Source organism: Pholcus phalangioides, unplaced genomic scaffold (genome assembly GCF_987345545.1).
Source record: "Pholcus phalangioides strain wild (caught in Gottingen) unplaced genomic scaffold, Ppha-v1.0 ptg000039l_1, whole genome shotgun sequence".
Classification (NCBI taxonomy): domain Eukaryota; kingdom Metazoa; phylum Arthropoda; class Arachnida; order Araneae; family Pholcidae; genus Pholcus; species Pholcus phalangioides.
Window position 1 is genome coordinate 30,642,214 of NW_028301625.1, and position 23,478 is coordinate 30,665,691.

The 23,478-nt window shown below is 34.2% G+C and overlaps 1 protein-coding gene across 1 annotated transcript in view; it reads left to right on the plus strand.

Annotated features, from left to right (window-relative positions):
- Window positions 1–5,526: 5,526 nt before the first annotated feature.
- The window catches only part of LOC149065830 (glutamate-gated chloride channel alpha-like), a 58,080-nt gene continuing 40,128 nt past the window's right edge, over window positions 5,527–23,478 (plus strand). The window contains exon 1 of the mRNA XM_089253687.1: window positions 5,527–5,766. Within this exon, the coding sequence (XP_089109813.1) occupies window positions 5,663–5,766 (104 nt within the window). The 5' untranslated portion in view covers window positions 5,527–5,662. The remainder of the gene's footprint in view (window positions 5,767–23,478) is intronic.

Here is a 23,478-nt window from a genome sequence, read left to right on the forward strand (position 1 = left end):
ATAAGAAACATGTATTTATAGCGTTGACTTGATTTTACATAACATGGTAAGGGGTAATATGTGCTGCATACATAATTTTCAAGTCCCAAAATGTTCTTAAACTAAAGATGTGTAGCATGGGGTTGATTTGTGAATCAAAGTGTCACAGTAATTGACGTACGCAAAGGGGAGGTTTTTGGGTTCTAACCCCCCCCCCCCCGAGCCAAGATTATAATGTTATTTTACACAGGAAAAAACGTAACCCCCCCTCAGAAGGAAAAAAATCTGAACCCCCTTCGAGAAAATTCTGCGTACTCCTATGATCACAGTTAATAACAGCATTAGACTTGGCTCTACATCACATATCACAACTTTTTACGCGTAAAGAATCTCGAGACTTGACCTCATATTTTACATGAAATGTTTTTCATGCGATTCCCCCTTTCCCAGAATATATAAAATCGGGGCTGAGGAGGCCCCCGAAATTATTAAGACACCTCTGGTGCCACTATTATTTTCGCGTCGGGCCCCGCGTCTGGTAAGGGCAGCCCTGGTTCTCTAAAATGGTTTTAGGAACGATTTCCATCAGGCTTTTTCTCGAATCGAAAAATTCATCCGGTAGAGGCAGAGATGAGTTTTTTCCTTCCTTAAAAAAATCAACATCTCAAAAAATAAATATCTTCACTACATCCAGTTTTCTGTATATCTTGAATATGGAATAGTTATTACTATTTTTCACGATTTACAGTTAGTGGAAACTGAAAACAAAACATGGTTCATAATGCACTCTTTTCTTGACGTTCAAGCAGAAGTCCCCAAGTCCAATTTTAAGATTTTGTCAATTTAAACTTTTGAGTCGTTATGAAAAATAGTAATATAATATAGTATTATTTTTACAGATTTCTCTTACTCCTACATTAGGTTTACTGATGTTTAGATAACTAGTACTTGGTTCATTATTGTTCATATCATAAAAAAATTAACTGGAAATTAATTTCTCAACTAAATCTCAATCAACTGATAAATTTTTTATCACAAAACTGATATACGGTTAGTATATTTTTGGATCATTGATCATTTTTGTCGCACCACGGTCATTTTCTGCACACGAGGGCTAATGTCGCCGTTTCTGTTGTACCCCTGTCAGGAAATGTTTCTGACAAGGACGAATCGGGTATCGAACTCGCGACACGTATATTTTTGGGTTTAAAATCCGATTTTACCAATTTATCTTCATGATAGAAGAAAATATTCATTCGAAAAAGCAAAAACGCACATTCTCTTATAATAACTGGGAATCAACGGTGACGATTGACTGACTCCCATTTAGTCATACTCAGTTTACTTTATCATCCATGCATCAACAAGTATACAAAAAACGTTTATTCCTATTATATATACTTTTGAAAGAAATTTTCTCACAGGTTTAGATAAACTTTCCAGTCACGTGTAATACTGAAAAAGCGCCAAACAATATAAAATTGGCTTGCAAAAAAAGACAGAGAGGTAGCTCGGTAGCAAAACCTAAAACAAACACAGTTTAGATGAATGAAAGAGTGATTTCTATACTGGTAATTAAGCAAGGTACTAAGTGTTTAAGAGGAAGAACAAAGAAGATAAGAGTCGGCGGCTAGACGCCTTTATAGCCCATCAACAGCCAGGTGGCGATTTGCCAATTCATTCGCATGCGGCTGAGGATTCGTTTAATTGGGCCAGAACTCTTGTAATGAATATTTAAGTAAAAGCAATTGGTTCCCCCCCCCCTTATACTTTCTTTATTTTATTTATTCATTTGAACTAGTTCTCAGCATTCTTTTATCTTGTCTCTTTCAGTTCTAAAGCAAATTTCGAATGAGACATTTTTTAAATTGCTTATCAAAACAACTAATCAAATCTGAAATTATTTTTATACACCTTTTAGGATGAGCAACTAAAGTATCCGACTGCGTTGAAAACGTCATTTTGGAAGAATATATCGATTTTTTTTTTCCATGAAAGCCCTAATTTCTTGTAATTCCAAAATAGGTCTTGTTTTTTGTTTATAATGCTTAGACCCGAAGTTACGCCCACTTTAGCGTTGCGTTTTTTACAGTAATCTGTAAATAAAAACATTTATAAACGGGTATTACAAAGAATGCTATTTTTGAAATTTTACTGGAGTTTGAAACATGATTTCAAAAAATTTATTGATTGTATAAACACAAAATTTTAATATGAGGTTCTTGCCACATGTAGTTAAGGTTATGAGCCAAAATTTAAGGTCCATTATATGTATTTGCTTAATTACAGTGTTTTGCATACACGATATTTGAATGGCACGTACAACAACAGATCTGAGTGTAACTTATGAGCATACCATGCAATCCTTTAAATTTTTGTGCGAAACCTGCATCATTACTGGTTAAATGTACTGCGAAAATAACAAAACATTTCATTCACAGAAATTTTGCAATCGTGTTTCGAATATTACAAGAATTTCGATTAAAATTTGATATAAAAATGACTTTTCATAGAAAACGACATAAGTAGTCTAACATTTATTATTGTTTTCATCATTTAAAGACACTTTCTATCAAAAAATGTTGTTAAAGTTCACTCCCCAGTACCATTTTATAGAAAAGTGATAAGAAAGGTAGTCTGAGACCTTAACTATTTGAGGGGCACTTTTTATTTTCTGCAAAATTTAATGAAATAACTTGATCACTGTAATGTCTCTGGGCCTTATGAATGTGAAATACGGTGAGAAATGTTTTTGCATCCCTGAGAGGGATAGTGGGCGTTAAACTTAATCAAGTGTGATTATGATTCCATCATGCTGTGATAGGCAGGGTAATCTTAAGGTGCCTGTTCACCTGGGCATGAAAGAAGGGGCTTTAGGAGAATCGGAGCCTTCTAATTACCTTGCATACATGTGAAATAAATAATTTAAGACTTATAGGGGGTTTCAGCACATTACTTATATATACTGTGTGTATATATATATATATATATATATACCATTTCTAGTGTATTTTCTAAAGCTGGGGTGGGGAAAAGGCCCCCTGACTCCCTCCCCCTCCTCAAATGACGGGCCTGTACGGGATCCCTGATGCTGTTGAGATGGCCCTGATGGCAGAAATTTGAATTCTTTTTTGGAGGACACAAAAGTATGAGACCACAGTAAAGGAACATATACTGGGTGATTAAAAAAATTCCTACAGAGTATAGAGCAAAAAAATGAATTAAAAAAATTACTAATAAGATGCGGTTAGTACCAAAATTATGGCCAGAATAGGCGATCCTATTTTGTTAAATTTTTGAATAAAAAAAATTACTGTAATTTCCGTGAATAAGGCGGCGCTCCAAGAAAAATAGCCAAAAAGGAAAAAGTTTGCGTAGTAATGCCGTGGTTTTTCACATACCGCCAGCTTCGGATAACTCACGCGTAATTTTCATTCAAGAACTAAAAAATAAACATCGACATGCAATTGAATTTTGTGCATTTAGCTTTCCTTTCAAGTTTTCCTCTAAGAATTTTACAAAAATAAGTGACATTAGAGTAAAAATTTAATTTTTTATTTGGGTTAGAAAGAAATGCATCAAAAATTCTCAAGAATTAATTAGACTCCCTATATTATAGATCAGAACACCAGGAAAATAAAGTTATTAAATAGGCTGCAGGTTTGAATTTTGCCGGAAGAGCTAAATATTAACTTTTAAAGGCTGTATAAGAAATTCCTTTATTATGGGAAATTACGGTAGCCTACTTCGTAAAATAACCAGTAGAGGACCAATACAGAATTTATTTTTGGGAAAATACTCAAATGAGAATAATTGCAATGAAACTAATTATATACTAGGTGGATTTTTTTAATCTGATTCATTTGCGAATACTACATACTTAGTTTTCGAGTCGATATTATTAGATTAGCCACTAAAAGGATATCTACCGGTAAGACCTAGGTTTCACCAAGGTGAAATGATAAAAGCCCGAAAAACGCTTGTAAACGTTTTCCTTTTGGACTTTTACCAAGTCGAAGCCCGTTTTTAACCCTTTAAGCGACAATTAGAAATCACTAAACTCTCTTCAAAATGCCATATCTGTTTAATTGAGTAGGATTTCGACCAATTTTCAGCAAGTGCAAACTAAGGAATATAGGGAAATTTTTTTCCATTGAGAAATCAACTTTACAAAATATCTGGCCTAGTTAAAATAAGAGGCTTTCATGGAGGTGAGATATCTCGTCATTGCAGCTTAAAGGGTTAATGGATTAATTAACCATCACGAAATGATGATTGATTATGTTCCTGATGATCATTAGAAAATTAATAAGTATAATTATTTAATAATTGTAATTATTTAATAATTGTAATTATTTAATAATTGTAATTATTTAATAATTGTAATTATTTAATAATTGTAATTATTTAATAATTGTAATTATTTAATAATTGTTATTATTTAATAATTTATAAATGAGTTATAATTTAATAAAAAAGGAACTTGTCAGTTCCTGACGCTACTATATAATTATCAATTGTTGTTATTTAATTAATCAGTTGGTTAATTAATGTACTCAGACCAGTAAATTATTAAATAATTATGATTAATACTAATAATTGTCAGGAACATGTTCAAGAGCCTGTTCATGATTGTTAATCGATTCATTAAAAACGGGCTTTGTCGAGTGCAAAACGAAGTGAAAACGTTTACAAGCGTTTTTCGATCTCACCTTGGTAAAACCCAGGTCTTTTCAGCAAAACTTAGGTTTTACCATTCTTCGGGCTTTTACCGTAACATACACAAATAAATAAAATGAAGAATCATATTGAAATGAAATTCATTTGCGTATTTGTACCTGGTTAATACAGTATGTTAGCGTCCTCTATCCGTCATTTTTTAACAGTTTTCTTTTCTTTTCTTACTCCTGCATGATAATTTACTCTTTTAAAGATTTTATGAACTCTTTCACACTTGAAAATACGGAAAAATATAAGACGCATCCAGGGCCGTCTTGAAAGTATCATGGGCCCCCGGACCAAGTGATTTTTCTGAGGCCCTATCAGGCAAGTTTACCTGCTGCACTCGAAAACTTCAACCAGATCTCATTTTTGTGAAGCCCTCCGGCCATGCCCGTGTGAACCCATGCGTTAAGATGGCACTGGCTACATCCTTAATGATAGAAACTTAAGTTATTTTAATTAAAACTTTTCCCTCCTATGGGAAGAATAAAATTTAAGTTATAATTTTAAAATCCTTGCAATACTTGGCTCTTCTTTTCTTTCTCAGAAATTTTCACCAACGCTTGCAATACACAACAGCGAGGCGGTGTTGAAACAATTCTTTCCGGCTTCTTAATAAATATAAAAGAGGAGCTAAAAAAAAAGAAAACAAACGGAAAAAAAGTTAATTTTAAAGATAAATACACATAAGTCAAAAAATAAAGAAGCTGTTGCTTTCGGGAAGCTTATTTAATGCCTTGTGTGTGACAAACACACGTGCGCGCGACGCTCGTCACGTGTTTCGCTACTTTCCGGTAAAAAGCTATCGCGATTGGCGCAAAAACCGCTGCCGACGGGATCAATTTTGAAAAAAAAAAATACAAATCTTTTTTTTCCTGAGCTTCATTTTGCGTTGTCAGTCCGTCACATTTCAACTTTCAGGTGCTGAAGAAACGTGTCTGTGTTAAAAGAAGCCAAAGGGATGCGAGATCTTCTGCGATCTCTTTCGAGAATCAAGAGATCAGATGATCTATTGCTCTTGATTATCCTCGCTGTTCTCTTTATCCGCGGGGTTCGATCCGTATGGTAAGTTTATTCCGTAATCTAATTTTATTTATTATATAAAAAACTTCGCATTCATAAACTACAAAATTATAAAGTCAAGCCATAAATTAATATTTTGTTTTGTATCGAGTAAAAGTTTATAATGATACCAAAAAACCGAGTTTTATCGAAAATTCAAACTTTCTCTCGAATTTCGATTTAACCCTTTAATTCGCAAGCATTGAAATATCCGGAGAAGAAAATTTTTGAGGGGTTATATTAAGCAAATGAGGGGTACCCTGATACTACATGGCAAAAAAATTTATTCTCAATATTAAAAAAATACGGGATGTTGCACTTCAGGGAACACGCTATATTTCATTGATTTACATAGGTTTGAATAGTAGAAAAATGTAATTTATTGTTTGCCAACTTACTTTTCTATCATTGTTGAACAATGCACAGCAATATTGGTGATAATAATAGTAATTTATTTATTTACATATAGGCTATTGGCCAGTTACAAAGGTTGACAACACAAAAAGTTTTTCAAAATACATAATTTTTAAGCAAAAATAATAATAATAAAGGCAAAAAAACACCATAATTATTGAACGGTGAAGAGAAAAAAATCAAATATCAATTTCAATCAAAAGTAAACAGACGTCGTGGAAAAAATTGTGCATATCGAATATAAAATTTCTATTGAATGTGTGTGTGTGTGTTGGTATTATCAATCGTATTATATATATAGTCCTCCTTCTGTTAAATCAATAAATTCACAGTGCGGCAAAATATATTTGTTTTGGTAAACGCGGGAAAATGCACAATGTTTTCATTCAGTCCAGTATTACAGAGTGTACATGTCCATCACAAATATAATAGAATGAAATTTCACCATTGTCACTCAAATAGGAAAAACGATCTCAGTCGAAAAAATGTGCGGATAACTTTAAATGGTAAATTAAAATATGGCTCACGTAAAAGTGAGGAAAATTAAATGTGGTAAGTTTGTTGAATTTAGAATATGGTTATAATCTTTATTGTAATCGCAAAGTTACAATATGATTTAAAATAGATGGACTGGTACGCTTAATTTCGGTAATAGACATGGACCACACGTAGCCGTATTCGGATAAATTCGTATTGTTATTTTTCTGCTTAGTAAGGGCCAAAAAACATTTCTTTAGTCAGCCTATTATCGCCAAGATTAAGAATGTGAATACATAAATTTAAAATCGATTTCATAGCTGATCGCTTTAGCTCGTCCAATTTCATATCTAATTATATAACCAGATGTGATTTGTTCGGAAAATTTTCTTTAAGAAAGTTAATGATTTTTTTAATTGCGCCAAGGTACTCAAACTCCAAAAAACCAGCACTGTACAATAGTACTGTACAAATAATACCGAGGTTACAAGTGAGTTGAACAATTTCAAATGATCACAGCAATATCAATCCTCCACACATGGTATTTCCCTCCAAAATGCAAGATTTAAAAATAGTTCTTGCTTGGCTTGTCAATTATAGAGAGACATGTGTACCTTTGGGCCATTCTGCCGGTAATTATAGAAATTTCATGAACAGCTCACAAGTAAAACTGAAATGCTTAGAAGCATCAATACCGAAACGAGCTAGAAAAATGAAATGCCTTTACTTGAAAAATATAAGAAAGCCATCTTGCTTTTGAGAGAGCAACACGGCCAAATAAAAGGTTAACCAGACTTTAAAAAATTAATTTCTAACGAAAATTTCGTGATTTAACTATCACATAAAAAGTGATTCATTGGTTAATGTTTGAGAAAATGCTTACGTTAATATTTCTATGATAGATATACTGATTTTTCTGTCAAACATTGATTGCCAAACTACTTAACAGAAAACAAAAGAGATGGATGTGATTGATTGTAACATCTGATAATGTAGTTTGAAAAAAATCCTTGTAAACGTGATTAATAATGCATTCTAAATGTCCATTTCTTCCTTTCGACAACCAAAAGTCTTACTGATATCGCATCAATAAACCTCGCCTGTATTTCCAGTAACTTGAAGTGTCTTGTTACCGTCGAATTGGTTTGTCAATATTTAATGAGGTCGTACAGATATTATTAAGTGCTATTGTATGTTAAGGTTCTTTTCCTCTCCTTTTCAACAATTCTAACACGTGTGTTTAACTCTTTAATTAGCAAGCATTGAAATATCCAGGAGGAGGAAATTTTAGGGGTTATATTAAGCAAATGAGGTAACCTGAATACTATTACATGACAAAAAAAAAACATTTATTGTCAATATTAAAAAAAATATATGAGGTGTTGCACTTCAGGGGACACAATATATTTATATGATTTAAATAAATTTAAATAGTATAAAAATGGCATTTATTGTTTGCCTAGTCACTTTTATATCATTGTTGAAGAATGCACAACGATACGTCTCCTCCACACGTGGTATTTCCCTTCAAAATGCAAGAGTCAAAAACCTTTCTCACTTTACTTGTCAAGAAATAGGTGACGTGTTCCTTTGAGCCATTCTACTGGTAATTATAGAAACTTCATGAACGGCTCACAAGTAAAAATCGAATGTTTACGAATTGCTTAGAAGCATCAATGTCAGAACGAGCTCAAAATATAAAATGATTTTATTTGAAAATATAAAAACTCATGTCGCTTCTGAGAGCAAACACTTCCAAAAATAGAGGGAATTGAAAGAAAAGAAGAATTATTTGTCTCTCATTTGATGTATACTTGATCTTTATTTTTGTTACTTGCATGCGAGTCTCAATAGTCGAGCTTATAACATTGCTCTAGATTCGAGTACAGTAAAATCTCGATACAACGATAATCTGCGAACCAAGAAAAAATATCGTTGTAGAGGGGTTATCGTTATATCAAGATGTAGCATTATCTTCAGGTGCCACCAAATTTATACTGCTGTTGGCATTTCTTTTTAATTGGCTTTGTTGATGCCACCATAAAATGTATTTTATGAGTGTTTATTCACTGGAAAAAAATTTTAATTAATTAGTTTTATTAATAAAATTCAGTTAGTTGTCTTGCCCTGCAAATTAGTTTACCGCACAACACTTTGTGTGCAACACCGAAAGTAGCAATACCTACAACTTAATTAACACTTTTGGTGATCAAAATATCGATGTTATTTTTCGTCGTAAGAAGAACAAAAAACTGGTGAGGAATTTAAAAATATATTGAAGGTGATTTTTTGATCAAAATATAAAAAATATCATTGTAGAGCGGTTTCAAATATTCCCAAACAATATCGTTATAGAGGCATTTATCGTAGTAAAGAATATCGTTACACCGAGAGGAGTTTAACATTAGACTATAGGTATTTTTTTTAGAATTTTTATTTTCTATGTATTCCCAAGGGACCAGCATGATCCGTTCAGGGAATTTTTTAGATGTTAGCAGGCACGCACACGTGCATGCCCGAACCGGGATTCGAATCCATACCTGCACAGTCAGAGGTTAGCTCCCAAACCACTCGACTGCCAGGTAGCAGTCTTTCGAAACAAGATTTTAAAACATGTCGTTCTAAAGGGATCTATCGTTATATGGAGTATCGATGTAGCGAGATTTCACTGTATTTGGAGAGTTAAAAACTATCTCAACATCAAAAGAGATCTCACACCCTTTAAACATCGTCAAAGAGCTTCACAAACTATGCTATAGTTGAAATATCATGGAAAATATTAAACTAATAGTAAAAATATTAAAAAATTTCAACCATTGATTTATTTCAAACTTTGTACACATATTAAAAATTGTATGTGCCACCATAATGTGTTGTTTATTTAATACTTATTTTTGCAAATTTTCCAACAAATTGAGGGAAAAAATGTATTCTTTCTTACTGTTTAAAAATTTACAGAAAAATAAATATTAGACATATGTATAAAATAATATGTTGGCATAACATATAGCACTTACAATCGAATTTATGTGTATAAAGTTTGAAATAACTGTGGTAATAACTATGGTATGAATATAACTGTGGTAATAACTATGGTATGAATATAACTGTGGTAATAACTATGGTATGAATATAACTGTGGTAATAACTATGGTATGAATATAACTGTGGTAATAACTATGGTATGAATATAACTGTGGTAATAACTATGGTATGAATATAACTGTGGTAATAACTATGGTATGAATATAACTGTGGTAATAACTATGGTATGAATATAACTGTGGTAATAACTATGGTATGAATATAACTGTGGTAATAACTATGGTATGAATATAACTGTGGTAATAACTATGGTATGAATATAACTGTGGAATAACTAAATGATTAAATAATATTTTTTCTGATATTTATACTAAAGTTTTTGGCAATTTTTAACCATATTAAAATGTGATATCCCCCCCCCCCTCCTCCTTAATCTATTTTATTTCGATTTACGTAAAACGCAACACCACTACTACTAAGATAATGTTATAAAACTCCGTTGAATATTGTAATCTTGCCAGAAAAAAAGCTCGCTGTATAGCGCTGTCATTATTCTTTCACCTCAGAGTCTTTAATGAGACCTTTGGGATGTTGTAGCTGCTATCATGAGACAGCTGTTGCTGCTGCTACCAAGCATGTCTTCTATATGTGATCCACTCATCACCTTTCAAGAACTTAGCTGTTGTCGCTTCATAAGGCTCAACTCAATTTGTCATCAAATGAAACTCTCAGTTCCTGCCAGAAACGGCAATTAGGCTTATATAGTGAAGTATATCCAAAGGATTTTAGGACATTACAAAACGTAGTAAATACATTTAAACATTTTGAACCTGATGTATTCTAGACCTAAGAGTAGATTACAGTACTACTACCCCGAGTTGAGCGATTTCGGAGTACGCGATTTTCTGTAAAAAAATTCACATTTCTGAAATTAAATCATAATCACGGGATTATTGCTAAAATAGTAGAGATTATCAAGTGATAATTACGCAAAGGATTTTTTTATTCGATCAGAACGCGATATGTGATGAAACTACATTGAGTTTTGAGAGGCTACAGTATATATAATAGAATAGAATAGAATAATCTGTATCGTTTGGGCAAATTGCCCCGCTACAAGGAAACAAGGTGAACAATTAATTTTTTTAATATGAAATACTACATGACTGAGAAAATATACAAAAATAAAGAGAGTAAGAAAAAAATAAATAAGAAGATGTATGCATGAGTATATGTTCACCCAAACAAAAATATGTATATTAATGATTAGAGAAAAAAACAGACACATGAAGAGAGAAATGAAAAATTGTAGACAAAATATTAAAATATATATATATATACATTAAAAATGTTTATAAAATGAAATGTAAGATAAAAATAGTTGAACGGAGAACTGAAATACGAGAGAAGTTTGAGATCTCTCTGAAGGCCAGTGAAAATTATTTTCTATAATTGAGTTACTAAAAAAATGCAGATAAGAGATCTACAAAATCTAGATTCCGGCATCTTAAGAATGCGTATCCAGTATTTAATTATCAATTTTATGAACGTCACAGATAAAGCAGTATAACTGAGTTCTAATCTTATATAAACTTGTGTGTATTTTGAGAGATTGAATAATTTTTTTACAAAGATGTGCAGAAACATTGTTCTAGAGCAGCGGTTCCCAACCGGGGGTACGCGTACCAACCGGTTGTTACGTTGGTACGAGTACCTCTTTTACCGGTAAAAAGCCGGTAAAAGAACAAAAGAATTTAAAAAGATTAAAAGAATTTTAAAAAGTAGCTAGTGGTTTTTGCTAATATTGTCAGTTGTAATGTTGACCTCCCTATCAATAAAATCTATGAGTCTGCTGGAAGGGGATCGGCCTTCCTTCTTTCTACCCGTGCCCAACCTATGATCCGGATTGGCACACTCCTTCCTCTCGGCTCACTTGTCTTTGGCGTTTTAGATTTGATTGTTAACGCATGCCGGGCTGTGCATAAAAACGAAGAATTAATTAATTTGTGTTGCGTTTAACTTTTGTTGTAGGTGTTAATCCCACAAATTTTCTACGTCAACTTTTCTACCAAGTCCCTACTACTCACATGATTTACGCTATGGATCAGTGGCTAAAAACTGGATCTGTGCGGAAGCGGAAATTGACTGAAACACCAAAATCAAGTACCGTGCACCAGAGTTCTGTAAACGTGGAAAACATATTTTGAATCTGCCAAAAGTGCTTCTGTCAAAGCCAGTGCCGTCTTAACGCATAGGCTCACCAGGGCACGGCCCGGGGGCCTCCAGAAAAGAGGGGCCTCGAAAAAACGAGGAGTAGTTGAATTTTTTAAGAATTTTCCAGGTAGGGTCTCAGAAAAATCACTTGGCCCGGGGGCCCCCATGATGTTCTTAAGACGGCCTTGGTCAAAACTACCGAAACCTCCTACTACATTAGTTACCGTGTTGCGAGACGAGGAAAAATATCACATCATTGGTGAAAAGTTAATTTCACCGTGCATCAAAGATGCTGTCAGGTGCATGCTTGCAGAGGAAAGTGCTCATATAATGAGTTTATACCTCTGTCAAATAATACGATGTTTCGAAGTATACAGGACATGTCAGACGATGTTGAGAGCGCACAAGTCACGTCATAGGTTGTGAATTTTTTTCCATCCAAGTCAACGAAAGTACTGACGTTGCGCAATATTCCGTGCTACTTGTAATTGCTAAGTACTTGAAAGACTCAGAATTCCAAGAAAATATTTTTATTTTTGTCACCCATTGGAGAGGTCGTACGACTGTTAAAAACTTATTTGAAGCAAGTGATCATTATTCCGTTTAAAAAGGAATTCAATGGCCAAAATGCGGTGCTCTCACACAGATGGAGGAAATTCATGGACGGTTGCTACTCAGGCCTTTGTGCACGCGTGGCCGAAGTTGCCTCCAAAATAGAATGGACTCGCTTCTGTATTCACAGAGCCTTGCATCGAAACCTTTGCCTACGAATTTGCGAAACGTTCTTGATTAAGCGGTCAAAGTTGTCAACTTTATCAAGGTGAATCCAGGTTGTTTAAATTGTTGTGTGAGAGAAGACATGGATAGCCTTCACAACACTGCTTTTGAACACCGAAGTTACGTGGTTGTCCCGGGGTTAAGTCCTGACGCGGGTGTTCGAACTTCAGCACGAGGTAACCCTTTTTTTGGAAGTTTTCGAAACACTTCACGATTTCTTGTCACAAGCCGAGCCAAATTTAACAGTCGGTGATAAGATAATTGAGCAATTGGAAGAATTAAAATCCTCGTTTGAAAAATATTTTTCGGTGCTGGAAATGGGTGATCGGATCCTTTCAAAGAAGAGTATTTTAAACCGACTTCATTGTCGATTCCAGAAAAAGAGAAATTCATAGAGCTCACATCCATCAGATACCACTCTGAAGAACCTCTTCAATGGCGGAACGGTGAACCTAGTCAGTTTTTGGACTCGTAGTCGTGACAAATACAGTGAACTTTCTAGAAAAGCCATAATGCTTTTGTTGCCGTTTGTTAGCGCGGAGCTTGTTGAACGGGCGTTTACTTCGTATACTTATATAAAAAATAAATATAGAAGCAAATTGAACGCAGCTTCGGGTTTGAGATTGTATTTATCCTCTTTTGAGCCTAATTTTTCACAACTTTGTAATTCAATACAGTTTCAAATATAACATTAATTTTTCTTTTTTCCAATCTTTGTGTTAATTTGTTTGCTTACTTCTAAAATAAAAACAAAAACTATATAATGAAAAAATAGACCATTTAATTTAATTCCACATATAGCTTTTGTAATTTTTGTACATATACCGCTCTGTAATGGGTGAAGCAGTTTAAGGGGGAGATGCTTGAAGGATTCGGGGTCGGCGGTACGCGGAAAGGAACCGAGCCAGTACGCGAACTGACAAAGGTTGTGAACCGCTGTTCTAGAGCATAGTTTTCTAAACTTTTTGTTCCACATCGCCCCCTTCTTCAGAAACTTTTTTCTCTCATTGTCGATTAACTCAAGCGAACCCATAGGATCCTATGTTATGCTCGAAGTTTCTATCGCCCCCCCCCCCGGACCATTCCATCGCCCACCAGAGGGAAATATTGTTCACTTTGGGAAACACTGTTCTATAGGGATGATATAATGTATTGACTGGATGAAAAAACTGAGGTTACTGTGCTATATTGAACAGTTTAAACCAGCCAAATGGAGAGTTAATTTTAGCTCCTCAAAGTAAGGGCCACAGTGCATTTATTAAGGATGTACCTTTGGAAGGAAGTGATTTTTCGCTATATAAAAAAGTACCGGAAGAGGAAAAAGTTATTCAAAGATAGGTGTATAGGAACCAACTGTATAAAGTTTTTATTTTGATAAAAGAAGACAACATGCTTAGACGCTTAGGGCGTTTACCACCTTTACGGAAAACCACAACTTTTGTTTTAGTGACATTGACTGTAAATTTTAAGTCATTGCTGAATTTTTCAAGGATATGAATTTTTTCCTCAAATTTACTTGAACGTGTTGCTTGAACCCACAAAATTACTGTGTCATCCGCGTATAGTAGAATGTAAATTGGTGTGCCGTTATAGGAAATGCCTAGTCCGAGATTCCAGCTGAATTCAAACGGGTTATTCATAAAGAGTGAAAAATGTACAGGACTCAAAACTTCTCCTTGAATACACCTGTGTTAATTTAAAACGCTTGTGTTAAGCCTTCTCATCATCGAACGAATCTTTTTTATAAAGATCTGCCGGAATCAACACAAATTTTTCACTCAGATTAGCTTCTCGGAGTACTGACAACGAAATTTGAGGATTAATTTAGTCAAAAGCACTCTTGAAATCAACGAAAACCGTATAAAACTTTCCTCTCTTTCTTTTAAGTTTATTTTGCATAAAATAGTGTAGAGCGAACGCCTGATCTATGCAACCATGGCCCTTTCTAAAACCAACCTGTTCTTCTAAAAAGATATTGTATTCGCTTAACCAGTTTAAGTGTGTTGAGTTTAAAATTGATGTAAAAAGTTTGGCGATCATGGGTATTAACGAAATTGGTCTGTAGGTCGAGGGGTGCTAAGATCACCATTTTTGTATATTGGGCAAATAATTATTTCAATACAGGAGTCGGGTATATTGCTTGCACTATAAATTTTATTGAATATATTAGTAACAGTCGAAAGTGAGGATTCTTTGAGATACTTAAAAAATTCTGGTTTCAGACAGTCCCAGCAAGGGGCTTTACCACATTTGAAGTTTTGAATCACACTTTCAAGTTCAAAAACAGTTATATCGGGATCTAAAATAGGGTCGAATGGGTTAATAAAATTATGAGAGAGAGCGTTGATCGAAATTATATCGTCTCCTGTAGAAAACATTGCAGAAAAATAATTGTACCATGTTGTCAAATCAATATTAGATAGAGGAGAGAGTTTTTTTTTCTATATTTATTAATAACGTGCCAAACGGATTTTGAGTTTGTACAAAGAGTAAGTTGATTGTATAAGCCATGGCCCCTAGGCTGGAATCTTTTGCGGGGCCCCGACCAGACTTTCACGGACCCTTTTATGATGGATTTATAGCGTGAAAAAACAAAAAATAATAAAAATCGTCCAGGGCCCCAGGGCTGGAGCCTTGCCAGCCCACCCCTTGTGGGGGCCACGGTATAAGCTATCAAAATACTCTGGCTTTTTTATTTTAGACAGTTTCTTATAAGTGTACCAATTCAATTTAAAATCCATGTAATAATGAGTATTATAACACTCGTACAAAATTTTTGAAAGTTTCCATAATTCCGTTCCAGCAATATTATACTCATCATCGAACCAACCTGAAATTTCAACGCGTGAGATCCCGTGAAAAAACTTTTTGACGTAACAGAAACGCTTTGTTGTAAAGAGGTTTGCCTTAAATACTCTATTCTATTGTATTCGGCCGAACCCTTCAATTAAAGAACGTAAAAAATATGGCACAAAATCCAATTTCTTTTTCTTTTTTTTTGTCTCGCCGGGGGACAATTTTGTTATTCAATTTACCTATAATTTCTTAAATTCGAACTCGCACCTGAAAAGCCAATGGTTGCTGTGCTAACCGCACGCGTACCAAGCAGGTTTAAGAACCTTTTGCGTTTTTTAAGTTATGGAGCGCTTAGCAATGGGTTTGTTCAAAATGCACAGGAAAAAAGATCGAAAAGTTTTTTGACGTGACAGAAACGCTTTGTTGTAATCGATTGATCATATAACATGCGAACACTATAACGGGTACAGAGAAACTCCATAACAACACTGGTAAAGATTAATTATAAAAAAAATAAGAAAACAAAAAATAAAAGCATTTCATGATCTTCTCTAAATAACATTTTGCGTCGAATCGGACAATACGATTATCGTTTATTTTTATGCATTTTGTTTACTGTTTTTGTCATCTCATATCAGGGTTGCAACTGAAGTAGAGAGAAGAAAGATCTGTTGCCACGTGCACCAAATCAAGGGAATAGCAAATCAACGTTACGTTTTTTTCTTTTGACCCGCTCGTTAAATATCACATTAAGAAAGTGCCAAAATCCATGCTTGTGTGTCCCACTACTACATTCATGTTTCTAGTTGCGGTCCTGCCACAGATTCCACATCTTGGTGAAGTTTTGGCCTCATAATTATTTAATTTACTGTGCAGTCAGTTCACGATAAGTCGAACTCCGATAACTTAAATATCTGTTTAAGTCGACGTTTTCACTCAGCAACAGAATTTTTTCCGTATTTTAGAGTCAAAATTTTACCTTAACTCTAAGTTTTCTTTCTTGATGTCAAAGTTTCTGAAAATTAGAGAAATTTAAAACAGCATTTAGTGGTAAGATTTAGCATTTAGCAATAGAATTTAGCATTTAACAATAGAATTTAGCATTTAGCGATAGAATTTAGCATTTAACGATAGAATTTAGCAGTTTCATTTAGCGGATTCATTTGCATGCTTGAAAAAAGTGAATGACTTTCTCACGAAAGAAAGACACAAAATAGAGAGACAGTAAAAAAAAACTGCATTTTTTGACAGTAAAATAACCTTTTATACACTATGTATAATTCGTTTAATTTATGCGAGTATCATGCATGCGTCCGTTTCCATAATAAAGTACGTATACCAGGACTTGACAAATCGAAAAGAATGTTTAGGTGCTAGCCTAATTTCTTAGGAGCTAAGCATGGTGTTTTGCTCAAGAAAATCTGTCCTAAACAATGTTTTCTTTTACTTTTCCCATGTTAAAAGATGAAAAGATGTAGCTTAATGAAATCGAAAAATTCTGTGTCAAATTTTAGAAATATACTCAAATTAAGCAACCACATTTAGAAAACTTGAAGCACCAATACCGACTTTCTAGTCACCGTGGAGACCTGGCACCTGGGATTTATCTAGTCCAGATGTGTACATATCTAAAAATAGTTCATTTCTAAATATTCTCATTCCGTAATTAAATATAATTAAATTGGAAAATAACTTATTTTTCCAAATTTATTCATCTCCAGTAGTTTGACATATTTTACTAATACGATATTCGTAAATAGCGCTGTTATTTTAATAGATACTTTTTTCCCACTCTGAAATCGAAATTTCCGATTAGTCGAACTAACGATAATTCAGTTTTTTGTCGGCCGCTGCGCATTAGAATTATCGAGATTTGACTGTACTTTTAATTTATTCTTTTTTTTGTATGCGTATAGCTCAAGGCCTATCAAAAAGGAAGCCGTTTTTCTTAGACCTTGACGTTAACTTTGATTTTTTGGGAAATTTAGTATCTATTCATTCTTTAATATATGTCAAGAAATCAACGGTAGTTTACAGACACGTAATCACTTCCAAAAAAAACGAAAAATTGTAAATATTTAAAAAGTTATTACTTTTTTTTTTTAAATATTAAATGTGTAATTCTATCTTTTAACTACGCTTATAATAAATTCAAGGAAGATAGAAGCCAAACTCTATTCAATCCCTGTTGGAAAGTGAGTGATTGAGGGTCCGCAGAGCGAACAATGAACACAGATGATTGATTCGGATCCAGATGTGTTTTATTGGGTTCAAGTCTGCGTTAATGCAGACCAAAAAAAGTACTTGGAATTCTTGGTCATTCCCCGGTAATAGATTGCCTATATGGTGATGAAGCAGGGTTGTGTACGGTAAATAAGTAAGCATAGTATAATGTAACTCATCCAACAGGAGGCGAATCAAGTCAATCTGAAGAGATTATTGAATTGTTGTTTAATTTTGATAAGACATTGCAAATTGAAACTACTCTACTATTTATACCACAGAAACATCGTCAACATGAGTACAGAGACTATCCATCTGCTTTGGAGCGCCAGACACAACAGGGTTGGTACGTTGATATTTTAAGACAAAAGTCTGACAGCTCCCTGATTAATTTGGACAGTAGATTGCACAACTGTAGTGTGACAGCCAACATTCACCTCTCGTATCAACAGCACATGGTGCTCCACTGTCTTTACTTCAGTTTATCACAGTAATACAAGCGAATATTTCGAACATTTCACAAATTGTCCAGTTTTAGGCATACTGTGATGCTTCACTTGAAAGCTGATAATCATCTCTTTTTTAAAAAACTCTTTAAATTGCTTGTGAACCTGTGAAAGTAATAACTTATTAATTTTCAGTATGCTCTCATCTCACCTTATACCATATTTACACCATGCCAGCTATAGGCTCTTGCCTTATTTTATTAGCTGCACACAGTTGATGTCAAAAATAGATGGTGGGCATGATGATGTGACTCGACTGTGTATAATTACGTAACAGATGCATAAAGTTGTATATTGTTATTTCAAACAAATTTTTTAACACGTTTCTTTGAATTAAAACCAAGCAAAGTTTTTTTTTGTATAACAATACAGTTACAGTCAAACTCGGTTATAACGACTTCGGTTGTTACGACACCTCGGCTTTAACATCAATGATTGGCGGTCTGGGCTGATTCCCATAGAGAATGATGTTAATGAACCTTGTTTATAACGCCAATGAAAACGCAACGACCTCGGATATAATACTTTTTTTTCGTCGTTTCTACGTTCATATCGCGTTTTCCCAAGAAATTCACAGAATTACACTACTTTACCGCACACCAACTCCGGTCATATCGCCATACAGCAATTTACTACAGATAGAGGTGGGTCAGAAATTAAGGCACAGTCTATTGGTGGTCTCATCAGGTACGTCCGGAAAGAACTTTGACAGATCTATGTTCTTTCCCCAGAATCGAAAAATTCGCAACATTTTTAGCGATAATTAGTGATGTCCCGTATTTATGATCTCAATTTACCGTATTTTTATAAAAATATGTTTGATAATTGTATAAATTAAATCACAGTGATCACCCTAATATTATTATACCTATAGTAATGCAATAAAAATTTCATACACAGTTATGTGGTTGCATCTGATTGTATTTTTCATCAAAAAAGGTCCTAAATCAAAATGTCAACCTCGGTTGTAACGACAAAATTTCGCGGAATCTTCGATCTCTTTATATCTGAGTTTGTCTGCATTTTGTTATTAATTTGCTTTGTAGCTGACTGCGCTATTATTACATTACTGAAAAAGGATTCTGGGCTATACGTGTAACAAATAAAATTAAAAAACATTAGCTGAAGTCAAAAAGGGTGTAAACTTGATTTTCTCCTATTGAATAGGACAAGGCCAAACAGGATGTATTGCACAAAAGAAAAGATGAAAAGTTCCGATAAAATAATCACATTTAAAAATAAGAAACACGTATAATGAATAAAAAAAATAGTCGAGTAGTGATGAGTCATAAAATGCAAGAGTTTGTGTTGTCTCGCATAAGAAATGCATTCAGTGCAGTGTCCATGACCGGGAACCAGCTACACGTTTTGGAATTGATCTCTGCCCTTTAAGAACAGCCCCTGTTTCAAAATGCGTGTGAGCAACGGCTAACAAAATTTTTTTGAACACCGAAGTCGTTTTCATGTGTCAGTGTCTATGTATGTGACCTTGAAGAATCTTACGCCATAAAGCTGTCAAATCGCTCGAGACCTATCTATTATTATTCGATTAGAAATTAAGAAGGCTATATCCAGGTCAGAACTTTGAATCATGCCTTCTTTTCACCGATTCCCCGAAGGAATATTTTAACTGTTCAGATGCTTCAGGCACTTTGGAAATTACAACTAACTCTTTTTGGGATAGTCTGTTATAGTTACCGTTAACTGGGGTTACTTGGGGCCTGAGGGGAGTTACTTGAACCCAAGAAAAAAAAAAGAGTTTTAAATCACTCGTGGGTCTGCTGTCATGAAAATACAGACGTGATCTCTACAACAAGTAGCAATGCTAGCTAGTGTCTGAGGAGCTAAACTACGTTCCCGCTCTTCCCGCCTTTTCCTAGTTTAAGTTAAAATGCTTTGTGTAAAAAACACGAATTTTGGTGACCTGATAACTTCCATCTTCACTTTTTTACACACTGCAGTCACACTCAAGGTAAAGAGAAATTTATATTTTATATATAGTCCTTAAGAAAGTAACAATAATTTTAGCTAAATAAAGAACCACTTGATACTATAAAATTTATAAGTAATGGATAGCGAGCTGATAAACTAAAAATGGGGTTTATTTGGACAAAACCAGAAAGTGGGTTCCTGACTACATGTTTAATTAAATTTTTTTGAATTTCACCATAAAAATATTTGATATAATATCATTTTTTGTCAATTATCTTTCATTAAATGATTTATCCACGGTTCATGTGCATTTATTTGCAGATCTAAAATCAAAAATGTCCCGAAATTACAAGAGATCTCCTGAAAGCAGAAAGTATGCGAATTTTACAAAGTTAGAAGAATGCTTAAATGCTGTAGGGTCGGAAGAAGTGTCTCAGAGTGACACATCAGCCCACTTTAAAATAAGTAGGTCCACTGTAAAAAGAAGATTGGAGAATATGATTTATTAAACAGACCTGGACATCCTATCGCTTTTACTAGTGAAGAAGAGTTGCCCTTTGCCAGTCATTTAGATAAAATAAAATAAAAATTATTATCCTTCTTATATATATTAGGACTAGTTAAAAATATATAAAAGGGTGCTAAGATATTTCATTCAACATCACAGAATTTATGACGTATTTTCGATGTATTTTTAAATTTATTGTGAAATTACAAAAGCATTCTTACAACTAAAACGTATCTAAGTGTTTTATTTCCAGCTTAGGTCCTAATTTATCCCATTACTTATTTAAATTATTTATCTCATGGGAAATGTAGCTTAGGTTCAAGTAACTCAAACCCGGAGGTCACTTGAATCCAAATTTCAATAATGATAATATATAAAGATAAAATTAAAATTTTGGTTTGAAAAAACCTAGAGTCATGGAAGAATTTTGTCCCAAAAGTAGTAAAAATTAGATTCTCAGCATAAATAATGTTTTTAAGGCTATCCTTTGGTAAGAAATATACAAAAATGTTCACTTTTTAGGTACAAGTAACCTCAGTTTACGATACCATATGAGTTGTATTATATCTTGTTGAACTTTCAAACGTGAAATGTTTGGTTCTTAGAAACAACTGATAGCTCTCAATAATGCATGAGCAATTAAGAACATCATGTGATTTTGCAGATTCAAAAAATAGATTAAAAGAAAATTCTCTTTAGTGATTTAATCTGTTTTTATGTTAATCAGCAGCAATTTTCTGCAAGCTTTATGACATTGAATGTAATCTTTTTTCCTCAGGCCGAGAAATTCTATTGGCTATTATCGCCAATTTGGCTAAAAAAGCAGGTGCATGAATTACGTGACGAAAATTTCGAACAATGGAATTAATATTCAGTATAAGCCAGAAAATAGGTACATTCGTTACAGGAAACGTTTCGTTCGTATAAAGCCGAAGGTTGCCAACATGTATTGATCCATTTCTGGTTACTGCATATTTTAAAATTACGTTACAGCCGCCTGAACGTAAGAAAGAATAAGTGACGTAATTCCTCGTAATGAATAAACGAATTATAAAACTTTAAAAGTTAATTTTTAGCTCTCGCGGCTAATTCAATGTCGCTGCCCATTCAATAATTTTTTTCTAATATTCTGACGTCTACGGATTCTTATAAATTTTTCTATAAATATTTCTCTTTAATTCATGAATGAAAAAAAAAATCGTTTTTTTTTACACCATAATGCACGTGGTTCCCCACATCCTGCAGCAGGGGCGTAGCCAGAAATTTCGTTCGGGGACCAAAGTGATAGAACAATAGATTTGGCCATCTTTTTCCCTTTTTTTGGTCATTTTCTCACATTTCGGGGGGACCAGACCCCAAGTCCCCCCCCCCGGTACGCCCTTGGTCTCTAGGCCAGTGGTTCTGAACCTTTGAAAGCCCGCGGCCTGGTGAATCTCTTTTGTGTAAGTGAAAAGCCCAGTCGCACACACAACTAACGAGAAATTAATAGAAAAAATGAAACTGCGAATCACTCACGGCCCGGTGTGACTAGTGTTAGAGCCCGGTAATGGGCCGTGGCCCGGTGGTTGAGAAACACTGCTCTAGGCTAGCATTTTTGGCGGGCCCCCCAAACCAGATTTTTCACAGGCCCTTCTGTAATGAATTTAGTGTGAAAAAACTAAAAATGAATAAGAACCGTCGCGGGCCCCCGGTCTGAAACCCTGTTAGCCTCACCCTGTTGAGAGCTATGGAATGATGTTTAATCACAGTAACAACATAAAATTCGCAAAAAGACTTAGAAGGTAAGTTAAATGTATAAAATTTAGTTTTATTCAAATGTGTTGACATTTTTTTCGCTCCTAATGAAAATCACGTGTGGTTTGTATGAAGCCGTGGCATTCATACGAAATTTTTTTTCCCCGGAAATTTTTCTTTGTGCAACTAGGACCATCTTAACGCATGGGATCACTTGGACACGGATCGCGGGCCTCCAGTACAAGTTTAGACCTCTTGATAATGTAATGAGATTTTTTGCTATTAATTTCAAGAATATGATAATTAATAGGCAGCTACATACAACTAGGTTAGAGGCCCCTCAGAAAATCAGTTCACTCGGGAGCCCATGGTACGAACTATTAAGACGGCCCTGGGTGCGGCTTAGTTACCAAAACTTACAGATATCATTCGTTATATTATACTGATTTATTTTGATTATTATATACGTATAAGAGGTAAGTGAGGGTAATATGACCATGCTAAGCTTCAGTGAATTTTGCTGATGCTTTTATGATAAATTTTGAAAAACAGATAATGATAAAATATACTTTGAAATGTTTTTAAAAGAAAAAAATAACTATCCCCATGGTATAGGATATATGATTTTCCTCAATGGAAAATATGAAAAAATCGTTTTTTTTCAAAGAGTTTACCTCCAATGGAGTCCTCAACCTACTTATCGCAAGAAATTAACAGGCATTTTCACTATAAATATGGGTTTAAAAAAGTTATTCAACTAAGCAAACTTTTAATTGAAAATTAAATACAAAAGAATATATATATATACACACACACACACACTCATGTCCGTAAATTAAGGATAATTCAGAATCACACGGAAATCGAAATCTAAAGTAACAATTTCACCTGTAGAATTATCACACACATCTGCAAGAATGATATGCAAATTTCAGGAAGCCACCAGATGATGCCGATAGTACGTCACAATGACGAGAGTGTAAGAGGGGGGTATATAAGGAATGATGGCAAAGAAGTGAAATTGTTCACAAGAGTTCTGTAAGGCGCTCAGTGCCATAAGCGAATAGTTATGACACAGAGGACGCATGT